The sequence below is a fragment of the Acipenser ruthenus genome, chromosome 20, assembly GCF_902713425.1.
Source record: "Acipenser ruthenus chromosome 20, fAciRut3.2 maternal haplotype, whole genome shotgun sequence".
Lineage (NCBI taxonomy): Eukaryota > Metazoa > Chordata > Actinopteri > Acipenseriformes > Acipenseridae > Acipenser > Acipenser ruthenus.
Genome location: NC_081208.1, coordinates 14,894,291 through 14,914,231, shown reverse-complemented (window position 1 = coordinate 14,914,231; position 19,941 = coordinate 14,894,291). Strand labels below are relative to the sequence as shown.

General features: G+C 45.0%; 1 protein-coding gene across 1 annotated transcript in view; it reads right to left on the bottom strand.

Moving 5' to 3' along the window:
* The window catches only part of atn1 (atrophin 1), a 30,393-nt gene extending 12,071 nt beyond the window's left edge, over window positions 1-18,322 (bottom strand). The window contains exons 1-5 of the mRNA XM_058993546.1: window positions 17,610-18,322; window positions 13,360-13,505; window positions 6,976-7,113; window positions 5,525-5,641; window positions 1,664-5,067 (exon numbers count right to left, since the gene is read on the bottom strand). Coding sequence (XP_058849529.1) covers window positions 1,664-5,067; window positions 5,525-5,641; window positions 6,976-7,113; window positions 13,360-13,386 — 3,686 coding nt within the window. The 5' untranslated portion in view covers window positions 13,387-13,505; window positions 17,610-18,322. The remainder of the gene's footprint in view (window positions 1-1,663; window positions 5,068-5,524; window positions 5,642-6,975; window positions 7,114-13,359; window positions 13,506-17,609) is intronic.
* Between the last annotated feature and the right edge of the window lie 1,619 nt (window positions 18,323-19,941).

The window sequence follows — 19,941 nt, the reverse complement described above, 5'->3', positions numbered from 1 at the left end:
GGGCTCCTCTAATTGGTGCAGTGCTGAATGCTGGCACAGAACAGGCCGTGGGGAGAGAGATTTTCAGAGTATAACACACATTCATTTACATATTTTTGAGGATGGTGAAGAGGGGTACATGGAATGCATCGAACCCTGTTATCTATGATTTGTTTTTCAAATTTTCTGCATTTCCTGTGAACACGCAACACACACGGGAGCGCAGTATGGAAGGCCATCCGGGTCAAAACGCGTTGTTTTGTACATGTTTCAAATATTTAGTACACATATTGATTTGGACCAATCGGAATCATAAAATACTATGTGTTCTAAATAAATATAAATTAGCTACACATTTTCTACGTAGTGGTTGGTCATTTTACAGTAGTACTGACGTAATGACTGGTCATTTTACAGTCATGCAGCAAAAGGGAGTGAAGTCCCTTTCACACTGGTGCTCCTACCCGAGTCACAAGCCCGCGTAATGTGAAACCACATACCTGGGTCGACCCCAGCTCGAACCGGATCAGCAGCGACCCACCTCAGTATGCGGGTGACACCCTTTTACCTGGGTCGAGCAAGACAAAATGCATGATGGGAGCTTGTAAGCTGAGGAAGCAACTAACAGCCATGCTTGCATGAAGATTTCACTTCCGCAAGGAACTTGCGATCCATTTCTGTTTATTCACGGTTTGCTGATTGAGACGCACCATGAACCAGACTGCTGCAGGGATGGTGTGCAGCGATGAAGAGACATTTGCTCGAATCAATATTTGGGCTGACAATTCGATCCACAGACGCTCGGATGGAAGCGTCTGTAACAAGCTGTGCGAGGTTGGCTGCAGCTGGATTTCACGGGACGCCAGTCCAGTGCAGAGACAGATTCAAAGCAGATGAAAGGGTGGTCATGTGAGCATTAATACTTCCGGGGCATTGATACAGGCATTGTGTACTTGCATTGTGTACTTGCTTCTCTCACCCAGGTCAACCCTGCTTCTTCAAAAAACTGGGTGAAATCTCATAGCCGACCCGCATGACACCGGGATGCGACCCGGGTAACGCTACATAGTGAGTGTTATTCACAACAATAGGTGAAACGCATATTTCTTAAAAAGTTTACATAAAATACATCAACTATATTTCACATCAAGTCAAACTTTATTTAATGTCTTTAAACTTTGATATTTATGAGCTGTGTAGAAAAACTTAAATATAACGGTTTGCTGAATATTAAATGATTAGAAATAATAGTGTTTGGATTACTAATCTTAAATGTAAAATATAATAGGGCGACCCTTAAAATGCAGGGAAATAATCATTTTTTATGCTTTCATTATTTTACTAGCAATGTTAGAAAAAACTGTTTTGGGGAACAGCTATGTGAAAAAGTACAATCTTTTAACTCATACCCTTATTCTAATTGTTCAATTCAACGAGCTGGTGTTTTGAATTCAGCGTAGTAAAATAGAAATGTATTAGCCTTTTCCAAATATAATGATGGTGCTGATGTGTAGTAGAACCAGCTCATTAAAGGAATGAAAAACGCGCTTTACACTGTTGTGCTGCTATATCAGGAATGTACAGCAGCGGGGTTCAGGTTACAGGGCAGGTCAGAGAGCCAGAGTCGACCTGTGACTCCATTTCTAACCTCAGAAGCAGTGCATCCTGCTGGCTTCACACTCACCGTGCTGATTGGCTGGCGTGGATCGGAATGTCGACCACCTTGGCCTCAGGGGAGGGGCTCCTCTGTACCGGAGGCGGGCTCTCTAGCTCCTCCACTCCCTCATCCATTGGCTCCTGCTTGATGATGGGCGTGGCCTGGAGTCCGGGCAGCAAGTCAGAAGATGTGACAGGCAGAGGGGCGTGGCTAGAAACAGGGTTGGTGGGGCTGGAGGCCCTGAAGGCAGCTGAGGAGGCGGGACTAGCGGCCGGAGAGGTGTGACCAGAGACAGAGCCAGGGGGGTCATTGGTGGAGTTACTAAGAGGTGGGAGTGACTTAGAGACAGTATTATTACTGTTAGAATGAAAGGGAGTGAGGTTCAAACTGGGAGGGGTGGAGTTTGTAGAGGGGGTGGGGGAGTGGAATCTAGGGCAGGGGTTTAAAGATGGCACTGCTGAATTAATATTGCTATTATTAACTGTGCTAGGGGATGTTGTAGAGTGGAAGGGGATTTGGCTAACAGAGCTGGGGGAGGGGTTTAGAGCAGGAGGGACGTGGCTCGGAGTGGGAGGGGAGGGGCTTGGTGGAAAGGGGGCGGTCCTGTACTCAGGCTTGTAGTTCGGGGGTGAAGCATTGCCAGAGAGAGGACGTGTCGGGGGAGCAGGAGGAGGGAGCAGGGGATTGTGGGTAGCTGGGGAACCAGGAACTGACGCAGAAGAGGAGGATGATGGGTAACGATAGGGGGGGACTTGAGGGAAAGCTTGAGGGTGATTGATAGGAACAGAAGGAGGAGAGGGATGGTCTTCCGGACAGGAACTAGTAGAAGCAGTAGGGGGTGTGTTTTGGGAGGTGTGGTCAACTGGTGTGAAAACTCCTCCCACTATCACATCTCTTTCATCATCACCAATCATGACTACTGGCGTATTCTGATTGGATGAGAGCTGGGCAGGGCTGGGCCGGTACTGGCCAATGGGAGTGAGGGAGCTGGAGGATGAGGAAGGAGAAGGGGAGGGGTTGGAGGTCAGAGAGGGAGGGAATGCTGAGGAGCGCTGGGAGGCTGGGGGAGTGTGACTGGGGGGGGAGGGCTGCAGTGCTGGAGCAGGCTGGGAACTGGGAACTGGATAATCCTGGTTGTGGGACTGTTTGGGATTTGGGAATTCTCGGTTCTGAGCCGAAGTGAAACTGGAATAATCTCTCGCCAGTCCTGTGAAATCCTGGTTTAGTGCGCTGGGATTGTCTCTGTTCTGGGTGGGGGGCAGGCTGGGGAACTCACTGCTCGTAGAGGGGGGGTTGAAGCTCTGGGCAGCCTGAGCACTGGAGAACTCTACAGTGTGGACGGCCAGGTTAGCAAAGTCTCTGTTGGGTGTCTGGGGGGACAGGAGGCCTGGATTGGGGTTCGAGTTGGGGAACTCTCGAGTTTGCTGGCTCACAAAGTCCCGCTGTGAGGGGCCGACAGGGCTGGGGAAATCACGGCTTGGTGCCAAAGGATTGGCGGTAAACTCGCGGCCCTGTGGCTGAGTGCTGGTATTACTGAACGACTGAGAGCCAGAGTCTGACACGGCCCTCGCACTGGGATTTGGAAAGTCTCGTGCAGTTTGAGAGGTGTGACTGGGGTTTAGGCTGGGAAAATCCCTTGCTTGAGTTTGAGAAGTGGGATTTGAAACTTCCCGATTCTTGGGGTAGTCTCTTGGCAGCTGTGGGTTAGTGAGGTCCCTGTTCTGAGAGCTGAACCCTGTGAATTCCCTGCCTGGCTGCGTTGCAGGGCCCACATGGGCAAAGTCCCTGCTTAAGACCTGGCCCGCCAAACCAGGGTACTCACTCCGCTGCGAACCAGCAAACTCTCTGGCTTGTGCAGCTGTGCTGGGATTTGTGTAATCTTTATTCTGCTGCTGCGTCAGAGCGCTTGGAGAAGGGAAGTCTCTGTGTGCAACTGGGGAAGTCAGATTCGTGAACTCACGGCTTTGAGACTGGGGGTTAGTACTTGAAAAGTCCCTGGCTGGTGTGTTTGCATTTGGGTTTGTGTATTCTCTGTTCTGTTGCTGCTGGGAATGAGCATCTCTGGGTGGGACGGGGGGTGAGGTCAGGCTTGGGTACTCACGACCTTGGGACTGAACGCTTGGATTTCCTAACTCCCTGCCGGGCTGTGCGTTCGTGTATTCTCTGCCTTGTTGCTTTTGCGTCAGGGTGCTGGGAGAAGGGAACTCCCTGTTTGGTCCAGGGGCAGTCAGATTGCTGTACTCGCGCCCCTGCGACTGGGACCCTAAACTAGCAAACTCCCTGCTGGGCTGTGTGTTTTTGTAATCTCTGCTTTGCTGCTGCGTCTGGGCGCTTGGAGAGGTAAACTCCCGATTTTGAGACAGAGGGTTAAACCCACGACTTTGCACGCTAGAAGAAGAACCTGAAGCAGCAAAATCTCTGGGCTGAAGGACCTGGTGGGCAGAGCTGGCAAACTCCCTGCCCTGCACCCCGGCACTGGAGCTGGAGAAGGTCCTGCCAGTGCTGTGGGCCACTGTCGCCAGCGGGGCTAAGTGCCCAGAGCTGCAGTCTCTGCCAGGGGCATGAGGAGGAAGAGGGGGCGGGAATGTGGGGGGCTGTTTAGGAGCTTGCTGGTAATTAAGGTGGGGTATCCCGTACCTGGGGAATCCACTCTGGGGTACAGCAGGAGAAGGAGAGGATCCCCAGGGTCCCAGGTTGGGGTTACTGCCAGCACCCCATCCTCCCTGGGGAGAGAGGGACGGGTACTTCAGCAAGGCAGTGCTATGAAGAGGGATCTGCAGACTGACGTGGGGGGCAGGGGAGGTGCTCATCCTTTCCGGTTTGTCCGCTGAGGGATGCTGGGAGGGAGGGAGCGGGGCAGAGCAGAAGGGGAGTGGTTTGAGTGCGGGGGGAGGGGGGAGGATGGACTGAGAGGCCTGGAGGAAAGCAGGAGGGGGAGAGAAGTTATTATTGGTATTATTGTTATTAATATCGCCCTTGGTTAGAGTCTGTTTTTGCTTGGGGGAGTCATTAGCAGCCTGTGATATGGGGGTCACTGTTTGATTGGTGCCCCGGATGGAGTTTGTTGGCTGTCTGCTGGCCTCTGGTTTGGGGGAGTGGAGAGCCGGGGGGGCTGCCTGGGAGTTCGAGTCTGAGTCAGAGTCCAGGCTCCCCATGGGGGAGGCGGAGAGGCTGGGGGAGGAGCTGCGATTGTCCTGGTCGATGTCCCTCCCACTGCTGCAGCTGCTACTGGCCAGGCTGCTGAGGCTGGCGTTCGATTGGTTATCATCGTCATCATCATCGTTGTCACTAGTCTCCAACGTGACATCATCGCGGCCACACCTCGTCCTGACTAGGCCACGCCCCCTGCCACGCCTCGCTCTGTCATCAGTGTTGCCGCGGCGGTTGTCAAGGCCAACGTCCAATGAGACTGGGCATGGGGAGGACCCATCCTAAAAAAATATGGAAAATATTTATCTATGACACAGCAGTGACACCAACAATGATTCAGACAGTTCCCCTGAGTTTCAATCTCCATTGTTTTATATATTATACAGCAGTGACACCAACAATGATTCAGACAGTCCCCCTGAGTTTCAATCTCCATAGTTTTATATATTATACAGCAGTGACACCAACAATGATTCAGACAGTCCCCCTGAGTTTCAATCGCCATAGTTTTATATATTATACAGCAGTGACACCAACAATGATTCAGACAGTCCCCGAGTTTCAATCTCCATAGTTTTATATATTATACAGCAGTGACACCAACAATGATTCAGACAGTCCCCCTGAGTTTCAAGCTCCATATAACCTTTATATATAATATAAGTGTGTATTGAAGCTTAGTGGTGCAGTGCACACATTCAGAGAAAGACACACACATGGACAGATAGAATTCCTCACCTGTAGTCTCTGTCTTTTTGTCAGCGTTCCAGGCCCCTCCCCTTCACTCTCTGACAAATCACGGCCTCTCTGACGCCTGCTGACACGCCCACCCGACACGCCCTCTGCAGCCTCTCTCTGAAACACAGTGAGAGGAGGGGCCTCATTATTATGTCATGTAAATAAACACATATTTAAAACAATTAAATTGTTTAAAACAAATACAGTCAGCCTCGGTTAACTCAAAAACAGTTAGGGTTAGGGTTAGGGTTAGGGTTATATGCATCCTGCCTCTTAATTTTTTACTCGTAACTCAACACTTAGTACCGATACCAAAGTTTCACGTGACTGAAAACGGAGCGTTCATTCATTCATTTGCAACTACCAAGTGCAACTGGTTACAGTGTCAGTTCATAATGGATTTCATTCAATTTGCTTCAAGCTCAGGTTATTCAGGATACAAGCTTGTCAGCAGAACTTTTAAAGTGTGTGTTTTTGCATACAAAACAATCGACAATGTCTGATTTCTGTGTGAAACTGCAAGTTGTTTATTATTGTTTTTGTTATTATTTGTTTATTTAGCAGACATCTTTCTCCAAGGCGACGTACAGAGACTAGGGCGTGTGAACTATGCATCAGCTGCAGAGTCACTTACAACTACGTCTCACCCGAAAGACGGAGCACGGAGGAGGGTGAGATGTAATTGTAAGTGACTCTGCAGCTGATGCATAGTTCACACACCCTAGTCTCTGTAAGTCGCCTTGGATAAAGGCGTCTGCTAAATAAACAAATAAAGAAGACAAGGAGGTTAAGTGACTTGACCAGGGTCACACAGTGAGTCAGTGAGTGAGCCGGGATTTGAACCGGAGACCTCCTGGTTACAAGCCCTTTTCTTTAACCACCGGACCACACCGTTTTGTTCACCGAGTTAATTCTGTATAATGTACATTTGTTAACTTTTGCTATTTAAGCCGTCAAATTAGACAGTACAAGCCAATACATAAAAGTATAGTCAACAGTTTGTGCAGTTTGTGGTTGGATTGTTTTCGTAAAAATAACGCTGTAGTTATTTTCTGAATTCTTAATTTCAATCAAACGATACGAGTTGTACCGAGTTTGTACAGTACTGTATACTGTAACTCATTCATTCACTGCAGTTCTTTCAACCATTTTCATAAAGACATTTAAATAAAAATAAACTTGTAAATACTGTAAACATGAGAGTTCTGTTACTCATATGCATGTTAATGCCATGGCTCATGTGCACCCGTGGTTTACTCGACACTTTGGATAAGTTTACACAAAATGGCATCCCCATGGGGTGTTGAGTTAACCAAGCTTGACTGCATGTGAAAAAATATCCATTAATAACAAAGTATATCCCCTCCTACTGCTCTTTAAAGGGGGCAGTGATAATGTTAATAAAGCTAATAAGAGGTAAGAGAATGGATTGTAAAGAAGTGATCTCTTACCAGGGCTCTGCTCTCTGAGCTGGAGGTGCTGCTGCCGCTGTTGTGACCGCCCCCCAGTGGCGATGTGTGGACTCGCACCCCTTTCTGCTGCTCTGCCAGCCTGGGAACTTCCTTCCGTCGACCACTGCGCACAGACATCTGAGAGAGAGAGAGACAGCGAGTGAGAGAGATCACTACACACAGACATCTGAGAGAGAGAGAGACAGCGAGTGAGAGAGATCACTACACACAGACATCCGAGAGAGAGAGAGACAGCGAGTGAGAGAGATCACTACACACAGACATCCGAGAGAGAGAGAGACAGCGAGTGAGAGAGATCACTGCACACAGACATCTGAGAGAGAGAGAGACAGCGAGTGAGAGAGATCACTGCACACAGACATCTGAGAGAGAGAGAGACAGCGAGTGAGAGAGATCACTACACACAGACATCCGAGAGAGAGAGAGACAGCGAGTGAGAGAGATCACTACACACAGACATCTGAGAGAGAGAGACAGCGAGTGAGAGAGACCACTGCACACAGACATCTGAGAGACAGAGAGAGAAGGAGAGAGATCACTGCACACAGGCATCTGATAGAGACAGCGAGTGAGAGAGACCACTGCACACAGACATCTGAGAGACAGAGAGAGAGGGAGAGAGATCACTGCACACAGGCATCTGAGAGAGAGAGACAGCGAGTGAGAGAGACCACTGCACACAGACATCTGAGACAGCGAGTGAGAGAGATCACTGTGCACAGATATCTGATAGAGAGACACTGACTTTTAAATCCCTTTATTCTATAAATTAGAATATAATATAAAACTTACAAAGACACTTTTAAAAAAAAAAAACACCGGTGCAAAATAACATCACAGATCCAACGTCTCTCAGTCCAGTTTCAAAATTTCCAGTTCAATGGGATCTCAGTCTTTCAGAGAGTGTTTCTCATATGAGCAGAGCAAGCTGCAACTCCTCACTCATGGCACACACCAGGTCATGCACCATTTTAAAATAAGCACCTTGATCCTAGAGACCATCAGGATCCTAAAAATACTGATAGGATTTATAAAACCATTGGCTAAAATCTCAATTTTTCAGGATTTTAAAATACCTAATTTCTCCTGACCAAGGACAAAGTTAATCAATGAGCATCTATCCCTCGATGCAAAACTGTACCTTATACTAAAAACAAAAATATGCTTAGTAAAAGTAACTCCCAAGGAAGCCAGCAGGTTCTCTAAAAACAGAAAGAAGGGCTGCAGCCAAAGGCAATCCACAAACAGATGGAAAATGAACTCCGCCGCGGGACAGAAGGGGCACTGGACACTGACCCCCGGCTCCACTCGGCTCAGGTACCGGTTTGTGGCAAAAATGCCATCGAAAGTTTCCGGAGTGCTTGGGCAGGGGAAGCTTATACAGCACCCTCCAGACAGGAGCTTCATTGTCAGGGACTCCGAGGTGAGCCCTGCACTTTGTGTCCACCAGATCTTTCAATTTATTAAAATGTCTGGTTTTCACACAGATTTCTTACAGTGTCTTCTTCTCGATTGTGTGATAAGCCACCTCAGTGACTTTCCTCAGCGAGAGCAGCGTGCCAGCCTGCTCCTCTTCCTCCTCCACTGTCACTGAAGGGGAGACCAGCACTGCGGGGAACAGGGGTTCCTGAGGAACTGGGAGAGTACCGGACAGAGGGATGCCTGGAGATCACCCATCACCTTCTCCAGGAAACACTCGGATCTAATATTCAGTGCAGGGGATAAAACCCTGCTGGCTTTCCAATTAAAAAGGTTAAAACCAATTAAATGCCCCAATTTAGTAAAACCAATGTATAAAACACAGCGGATAAGAAAACGGAGCTAAGAAACTCACATTTAAAAATGGGGTTAAAAAACAGGGGCTCTTCAAAAACCCACTGTGTGCTCTGTGATTCTTCCGATCTCGTGATTTTTAAAAGACTCCATGCATTCATCATATTCTTATGAAAACCCTCCAACCCTGCATCATTAAAACGATCAGGATATATTAAAAAATAACTACCTATCGAAACTCAGCCTGCCTGCTCTCTGCAATAAACAGAAGGCTAGGTTTCTCCAGCTCAGCTGTGGGGCATACAGCAGCCTCTGTGCAGCCTGCAGTCTAAATGCTGCCATCCTGCTGGGGATATCAATGAGCCCCTGCCGGAGATACAGGACAGCCGGGCACAGCCAGTGATGCCCGCTCCAGAAAAACTGTACCAAACATTTCTGTATCTCGTTTAACAAACCCAGGGGAGGGTCCAAGCACACAAGCTTATGCCAGAGCATGGAGGCAACTAGATTGTTAATGATAAGGACCCTGCCCCTGAAGGGGAGCCGTGAGGGGAGCCACTGCCAGCTCTGCAACACTAAAAACATTGCGACAAAGGAGTCTTATAAAAGAAATAAAAACAGGGCTGAAACCAAAAGCTTTTGAAACACGAAACAGATACTCATGGTCAACTCTCTCAAAAGCTTTTTCCTGGTCAAGCGAAACCAAACCAAAATCAACCTAAAAAACTTTAGACATATTAAAAAGGTCTCTTAATAAAAACAAATTATCAAAAATTAATCTTTCAGGCACACAGGATGACTGGTCCGTGTGCACTATTGATCCAATGCTGGTCTTTAAATGATTAGCGAGAGCCTTGGAAAGCAGTTTGTAATCGGAGCACAGCAAGGAGACAGGACGCCAGTTCTTGATGTTACAGAGGTCTGCTTTCTTGTGTAGCAGTGTTATCACTGCCCTATGGCAGCTCTCCATCCCGGACATATTCCTGCAGGACCTGGTACAGGTCCTCACCAACACAGCTCCAGAGTCTTTTATAGAAATCTGCAGGCAGTCCATCCAGTCTGGGAGCCTTTGTCCGCTGCTCTCCTCCTTGTCCAGGCTGGGGAGACCCTGGAGAAGCCGCTCTATCTCTCCCGGGTCACAGCCCTCAGCCTTGTAGAGATCTGTATAAAAGCTCACTGCAACACGCCTGAGCTCCGCAGGGCTGGAGACCTCTCTCCCCCAGGGCAGCCTCAGACAGCACATTGCCTTGCGCTCCGCTGTCTTCCTCTCTAGGCCGAAGAAGAAGGCTGTGGGGACGTCCCTATCTTTAAGTTCAGTGAAGTAGGCTCTGAGCAGAGAGCCCTTCACCTTCCTCTCCAGCAGGCTGCCCAGGAGCTGCCCTCTCCTGCAGTATTACACCCCCCCAGTACCTGACTGAGCTTTTTAAAGAATAAAATCCTCTCTTTTTCAATATTAGGTTCATAAATATTTTAAAAAATCAATACACATACCAGCGTGTTTTATCTGGACTTTTAAAAGTCTACCCTGAACAATCTCTTCTATATTTAAAATCTCTCCACCAAATCCTGGAGAAAATACAAGAGCAACCCCAGCACTAAAATTAGAACCGTGACTTAAAATACAGTCGCCTCTCCACTCAGACTGCCAGTGAGACTGGTTAGTGCTGTCTGAGTGAGTCTACTTCAATAAAATCACATTCGAATGTTTGCTATTTAAAAATTCAAATAACTGCTCTTTTATTAAAATCTCAGCACCCGTTCAAATTAAAAGAGCTTAAATTAATTTTCTCCATGAAAAAAGATTGCTCAATAACAAACATGTTAAAACAAAAAATGTCTTAATAAAAATAGCCATTAAAAAGGTTTAGGCATGGCTAACATTTTTCTAACTGAACTGACATATTTTCTAAGTCTCTACTTTTTTTCCGTTCAAACTCAGTCGACTTCCTCAACACCGTAACTGCAGAACATAAAACGAGTATCTGGGAAGTAGGAATTCATGTTTACTCGCCTCTTGTTTTTTGTTTTCTGAAGAAAGTCGCTAATCTCTTTAAATGTGTAGTTTTTGGCTGGCCGAGATGTCAGAGAACTGCGATGCATCGGAGAGCACTCCTTCCTCTCCCGATCCCAACGATCCATCCCCCGCATCGCTCGCCATATCCACCGGGTCTCCATCAGCCGCCTGATCCCCCTCAGCCGCCGGTATCTCGGCCACCGACCCCACAGGCTGAGGAGTCTCATCACTGGGGGGATCGCCATCAATGCTCACCTGAGCCCCAACGGTAACCCCCCCAACACGACTCCCTTCTAGTACCAGGTCCTCAGACACAGGAACTGCAGGTTGAGACCCGCCCTTCCCCTGTCCATCGGCCCCAGCGTTCAGCTCCCACACAGACTCCTCCTTGCCCGCTGCTGTCGTGAGAGACCGTGACGGGGCCCCACACAGACTCCTCCTCGCCCACCGCTGTCATGAGAGACCATGACGGGGCCCCACACAGACTCCTCCTCGCCCGCCACTGGGTCGGCAGCAGCAGGAGTTTTCTTTAGCCATTTTTTCCCAACGACTTCAGTGTACATCCCACTTTTGTCTGCGTCGGCCGGCGCTGCAGCCCCCGCTCTCTTTCTCCGGGGTAGCGGCTCAGGTCTCGCTGTTTCCTCCACCTCCGTTCTCTCAGCAATCCCGGCCGCATCCCCATTATCGCTACTACTACGTGTCCCAACCTGCAGCTTGGGGCAAGCATGTTTAAGGTGCCCCTGTTCCCCGCATGAAAAACATTAAGAACATCCGTGCTGGCAAAAACAATGTAGTCCTTGCCCTCTACATTAAACAGCCAAGCTACAGCTAAGCTTTTGTCTGGGTTATCAAGTAACACAAATACTTGTTGCCTGAACGACACAACATGTTTAATTTCTGGATTTTTACATCCAAGCGGAATCATCTTTATTGGGGACATTATTTTCCCGTATCGAGAAAGTTCTCTTTCAATTACCATACTACTAATAAAAGGTGGAATGTGAGATAATATCACCTTTGTTAGAGGCGTTGACAACGATGTAACGGTAATCAAAGAACCTTTCAACACAAACCCCTCTCCACTATCTTGTTTACCAGATTTTCACTGTTAAGGAAAACAGCTATGGCTTTGTTCATCCGCATGGAGGATTTGATTTTATCAAACCCAACAACCCGCCCCACGGCAAGCAGCACATCTTCAACACAATCATTATTTTCTGAAAAAACTTTAAAGCCGTGGCACCTAGTAAGCACCCCCAACCCACTGGAGTAGGAGCCCACTGGCTAACACATTTAAAAAGTACTAAGATAAGAAAAATATTTTTAAAAACGTTTAATAAATATATAATAAATAAATAAATATATAAATAAATGGTGATACAGCTCACCACCGTTCTCGCACAGCTCACAAACCCTGCTTGCAGCAGGCCCCTCCCACAATCCTCAGAGAGAGAGAGAGAGAGATCACTGCGCACAGACATCTGGCAGACAGAGAGAGAGAGGGAGGGAGAGAGAGGGAGAGAGACCACTGCACAGACATCTGAGAGTGAGTGAGAGCGAGTGAGAGAGATCACTGCGCACAGACATCTGAGAGAGTGAGAGCGAGTGAGAGAGATCACTGCACACAGACATCTGAGAGACAGAGAGAGAGAGGGAGAGAGAGGGAGAGAGACCACTGCACACAGACATCTGAGAGTGAGTGAGAGTGAGTGAGAGAGATCACTGCACAGACATCTGAGAGTGAGAGCGAGTGAGAGAGATCACTGCACACAGACATCTGAGAGAGAGACAGCGAGTGAGAGAAATCACTGCACACAGACATCTGAGAGAGTGAGAGCGAGTGAGAGAGATCACTGCACACAGACATCTGAGAGAGAGAGAGACAGCGAGTGAGAGAGATCACTACACACAGACATCTGAGAGAGAGAGACAGCGAGTGAGAGAGATCACTGCACACAGACATCTGAGAGAGAGTGAGAGCAAGTGAGAGAGATCACTGCACACAGACATCTGAGAGTGAGAGACAGATCACTGTGCACAGAAATCTGAGAGTGAGACAGATCACTGCACACAGACATCTGAGAGAGAGTGAGAGCGAGTGAGAGAGATCACTGCACACAGACATCTGAGAGTGAGAGACAGATCACTGTGCACAGACATCTGAGAGTGAGACAGATCACTGCACACAGACATCTGAGAGTGAGTGAGAGCGAGTGAGAGATCACTGCACACAGACATCTGAGAGTGAGAGACAGATCACTGTGCACAGACATCTGAGAGTGAGACAGATCACTGCGCACAGACATCTGAGAGAGAGAGACAGTGAGTGAGAGAGATGACTGCACACAGGCATCTGAGAGAGAGAGACAGCGAGCGAGAGAGATCACTGCACACAGACATCTGAGAGACAGTGAGAGAGAGTGCAGGTAAGCATGGTAAGTCTATGCTGGTTACTCACATTGACAGCCTCCCTGCTAAACCTGCTCTGAATGAACGGATCGCACTTCTCATCACAACACGCTATCCACACTTAGTAAATCTGTACATTATTATAGGTGAATAAATGCCTCACATACCGAATTTTTGTTATTGCGAGTTTTCATGATCCACAAAACTTGTAGTCCATTTTCTCCCAACTTCGGGAGATAATCTTCAGAAATTCAATGCAATTCAATTATCACAGCACCTAGTCAAACTGGTGCAAGCTGCCAGAATCCACAATCTGAGGGGAGGAAAACACAAAAACTATCAGAAAGAAACTTGAGAAACTGCATCTCCCATGAACCTCTGCTTCAGGGATGCACTCATTCCAGGGGGTTGAGCTGGTAAACAGCACTGTGGGAAATGTATTTTTTTTTTAAAGAATCCACATTCTCTACCTCTGATAAGCTCTTTCAACATTATAACAGCCTCTCCTTTCACTCTGATGTGTTGGCCCTTTTTGCACTGCATGCTTCTATGTGGAATATGCAGGTATGTCAAGGACAGCACTATAGATGAAGAGTTGCTGCTGCTTTCTGGTTCCTCATCACTTCCTCTGTACTTCACTCTATAGGTCAAGCTGCAGACCATGTGACCTACAGCACAGGAACCAGGATAAAGCTGTTGCATTTGTATTTGCAATTCTAGCGTATCTTGAATTAATGTCCTGGTTAGCTCTCCTTTAAAGGCTGGCCAGTAAGAGCCAAGAGAAAGGATTTGATAAAGACTTGTTTAGCGTTGCTTAAGGTGAACTTGATTTTAAAGCATTGTTAATAAGAGCCTACTATCTGATGCTCCGCTAGTAAAATGGTCAGATCAGATGTTCACTTCTCCTGTGTTTTGTTTGTCTTCACTCCCAGGAAGGGAAGATTCTAATACTCCCAATAACTTGTACAAAAGAATGTCCTAACCAAGTTCCATCACAATTGGACAACCGGTTCTCTAGATGAAACTTTGAAGTGAGACATACTGAAGTATGCCAGCCTCCACTATATCCCCGTCAGCTGGGATATGCGCCCCCTGTCAGTCAAGAAGACTAGCGTTTGGACTCCAGTGCCTTCATCAGTGTTATTATTGAAACTAGAAGAGACTGAGTCAAGCAGACTAGCGTTTGGGAATGATGTCATGTATCTCAAACAAGCCTATTTACACGCAGCTCATATTCAGTGTTTATTTTTGGGCGAATGAGATTTTTATCTGCAAGATATTAAATGAAAAACGTATCTGTCAAACTGTCAAAGAACCCGGCTGTAGTTTGAATAAACAAATAAACAAGCAAAATCACTTGGTTAGCAACACACTATACACACTATACACACTATACACTATACACACTATACACACTATACACACTATACACACTATACACTATACACACTATACACACTATACACTATACACACTATACACACTATACACACTATACACTATACACACTATACACACTATACACACTATACACACTATACACTATACACACTATACACTATACACACTATACACACTACACTATACACACTATACACTATACACACTATACACACTATACACTATACACACTATACACTATACACACTATACACACTATACACTATACACACTATACACACTACACTATACACACTATACACACTATACACTATACACACTATACACACTATACACACTATACACTATACACACTATACACACTACACTATACACACTATACACACTATACACTATACACTATACACACTATACACTATACACACTATACACACTATACACACTATACACTATACACTATACACACTATACACTCTATACACTATACACACTATACACACTATACACTATACACACTATACACACTATACACTATACACACTATACACACTATACACTATACACACTATACACACTATACACTATACACACTATACACTATACACACTATACACACTATACACTATACACACTATACACACTATACACTATACACACTATACACACTATACACACTATACACTATACACACTATACACACTATACACTATACACACTATACACTCTATACACTATACACACTATACACACTATACACTATACACACTATACACTATACACTATACACACTATACACTCTATACACTATACACACTATACACACTATACACTATACACACTATACACACTATACACTATACACACTATACACACTATACACACTATACACTATACACACTATACACTATACACACTATACACTATACACACTATACACACTATACACTATACACACTATACACACTATACACTATACACACTATACACTCTATACACACTATACACACTATACACACTATACACTATACACACTATACACACTATACACTATACACACTATACACTATACACACTATACACACTATACACTATACACACTATACACACTATACACTATACACACTATACACTCTATACACTATACACACTATACACTATACACTATACACACTATACACACTATACACACTATACACTATACACACTATACACTATACACTATACACACTATACACTCTATACACTATACACACTATACACACTATACACTATACACACTATACACACTATACACACTATACACTATACACACTATACACTATACACTATACACACTATACACTCTATACACTATACACACTATACACACTATACACTATACACACTATACACACTATACACACTATACACTATACACACTATACACACTATACACACTATACACTATACACACTATACACACTATACACACTATACACTATACACACTATACACACTATACACACTATACACTATACACACTATACACTATACACACTATACACACTATACACTATACACACTATACACTCTATACACTATACACACTATACACACTATACACTATACACACTATACACACTATACACTATACACACTATACACTCTATACACTATACACACTATACACACTATACACACTATACACACTATACACACTATACACTATACACACTATACACTCTATACACTATACACACTATAGACACTATACACTATACACACTATACACTATACACACTATACACACTACACTATACACACTATACACACTATACACACTATACACTATACACACTATACACTATACACATTATACACACTACACTATACACACTATACACTCTATACACTATACACACTATACACTCAGTCAGTGGTACCTAGCTCATGACTGACACTGTTAGTGAATGAAACGATTTCCTCCTGGTACCCTATCACTTCCTGTGCCTGCAGGTTTAGTTAAAGTGGGCTGCAGCGCAAGCAGTGATTTCATACCTCCTACAGCCTGTTTGAGATCTCTGCATATTCCACACTGAAGAGCAAAATGCAAACAAAGAAACAAGCTCTTCAGCAGAAGAGAAGGGGTGCAGTGCTGATACTGTCAGTGCCAATGAGGTGAGGTAAGAGAATGGAATCCAATGGCTTGGGCTGGCGCTCCTTCCACAGCTCATGAAGTGTTAATTGCACACAAACTGCGCTACCGGGACAGATATGGAAAACATGCAAACAACCTGTCCATGTCATTTTATTTATTTATTTATTTCATGTTTATAAATATTTTACTTTTATTTGCATATTATTAACCTGGAAATGGCAGGAAACGTCTCCATCACATGAGCAGGAGAACAATATATCTCTACTTACAGGCTTACCAGTACTGTATACAATCGCGATAAACCAACCGGTGCTGTACACAGTATCGTATATACTGTACACTCTACATGCGCAATGCATGGAGACTGTGTGTGTTACTATCCACACTTAACAAAACATATACAACCCTAGCACACACACACACACACACATATATATATATATATATATATATATATATATATATATATATATATATATATATATATATATATATATATATATTTCACATTTTGCATGACAGAAGATCGCATTATAGCACGTATACATGACATTATTACACCCTTGCACCATGTATGCTTATATATATATATATATATATATATATATATATATATATATATATATATATATATATATATCGATGGATATGCATCTGTTTGCATAACAATAGCGAAACATACATGTACGATGCTAATAGGATAACCCTTGAAATACAATACAACACCAACATGTCTAGTATTTTATATAAGCACCGCGATACAGTATGAATTTCATATATTTCTAGAGAGTATGTGGTTTAAGATTCAGACAGACAGACAGTTCGAAATGGAAAGAAAGAACGAAGGAAGAAAAAACGCGTTACAGTATCTCTACCTACCTATATTTGTCCAGCGCAACACAGGGTCGCTGCCTTTCTCTGTCTCTCCCTCTCTCCCTCTCGCCCTCTCTCTCTCTCTCTCTCTCTCTCTCTCTCTCTCTCTCTCTCTCTCTCTCTCTCTCTCTCTCTCTCTCTCTCTCCACACACGATTTTGCATTTAAAAAACACACACACATCCATCCAAAACGTTCCGTATGGTTTAATTGCACAAAGCGTTAATAAAAACGCATTTTCCTTTATTGCTAATCGACATCCACATATAGCCTACTGTTGCACTATCAGTAGCAAAAAAGGCACGTTATTTTACGAGGGTTGTAATTTTTTCTGTTCTGTTTTTCCTGCTCTCTCACTCTCTCTCTCTCTCTCTCTCTCTCTCTCTCTCTCTCTCTCTCTCTCTCTCTCTCTCTCTCTCTCTCACGCAGAATTTGCATAGCTCCTATTGGAGTACGAAGAGGCCTAGCGATTAGAAGGAGAGGGAGAGAGAGGGAGAGAGAGGAACGGGGGGTGGGCAGAGAGAGGAAGGGAGTGGGGGAGAAGAAGCAAGCATTCTTTCTTTTTTGTTTCTTTCCTTCCAATTTTGTTTTTATTTTCAGGAATGTAGACATGCAATTTGTGTTCACATGAAATGCGATTTGCAGTAGACTATAGTATTTGCAGTTTTCTAAAAAGTGCTTACTTGAAAGGTAAAATGACCCCTTCATTAATTCTAGCTGTTTACACAGGCAGGCACTGACACACACGTATTTATTTAATGCTTGCTGTGTAACTCAGAATCCCAGATAATTATAGAACCCAAATGGATCCGTTTGGAACCAAGAATCTGTGGTTCAGTATAGAGGAATACTTATATACAAACCAAACCAAAAATGGCTTCCAGAGAAACTATATATATATATATATATATATATATATATATATATATATATATATATATATATATAATGTAAATGGCAGGTCCTGAGGTGTTCTCATACATTTGCACACTACTGTTTAGAAACAAGGTTCAAGTCTGTTCTACTGGAGGGGAAAATGGATGCTGGCATCTTGGTGTCCCTCCCTCTTCGTGTGCTCTTTCTTAAAGTGGCAGCCCTTAAAATCCATTCCCCCCCCCCCCCCCCCCCTGCACCAGCCTCTTCACTGTGCCCCTCATCAGCATGAAGTGGAAAGTGCCATTCAGAGCTCCCATTGTGGCTGCCCTGTACCTGTGCTACTGTTGCCCCACAGCATCATACACAACCATTATTGCACTGACATTGTAGACCTGCTGTCTGTCTGTCTGTCTGGTCTGCCATGGTAGAAAGTTGGTTGACCTTGTTGGCAGTCTAGTTTGTTTCCATTCCCCTTAGAGGGACGGAGGGAGTAGAGACACAAGCCCCCACCCCCCCATATCTGCTCTCCACAACATGTGAGTCACTCTGTGAGCCCAATAGAGTAGGATAGGACAGGGTAGAACAGATCAATCAAAGAAATGTGTTTCTTTCTTTACATTATATTATAGTATCTTCTAATTCTTAATTCCAATCCAAGAAATCTATAAACAAAATCTTCAGGTGAGGTACACACAATAAAGACACAATGGTGCACACACACACACACACACACACACACACACACACACACACACACACACACACGCACACACACACAGTGACAAACTGAATCATACACACACACACACAAACACACACACACACACACACAGTGACAAACTGAATCACACACACACAGTGACAAACTGAATCATACACACACACACACACAGACTCATTATCTTTAAACTCATAAAGAATTCTGCATTTTTACAGTGTCATGTTTACAGCACGATTCCCCTCTCTTCTCCTCTCCGCCTCCCTCCTCTGCTCTCCTCTCCCTCCCCTCTCTCCCTCTCCCTCCTTCACTCTCAAGTGGCGTTTCCAAGGCAACAGCACAAAAGACGACTCCAGGTCTTTCAAGGTCTGTAACCCAATCCATTCTGAGAGAGAGAGCAAGGGAGAGAGAGAGAGAGAGAGCGAGAGCAAGGGAGAGAGAGAGAGAGAGCGAGAGAGAGGGAGAGGGAGCAAGAGGGAGGCAAGGCGAGACAGAGGGAGGAGGGAGGGGGAGAGAGCAGGAGAGAGAAATATCAACTGTCTCCACCTGCTGGTAAGATTGAGACATTGCACAATGGAAAAAAAATCATTTTCTTACCTCTCATTACACCCACCCCCCATGCTGAGGCTGCTTATCCCTGTAGTGGAGCCGTCTGTCTGTCTGTCTGTCTGTCTGTCTGTCTGTCTGTCTGTCTGCTTACCCGCCCGTGTCTGTCTGTCTGTCCCCAGGCTGTTTCCCCTCATAG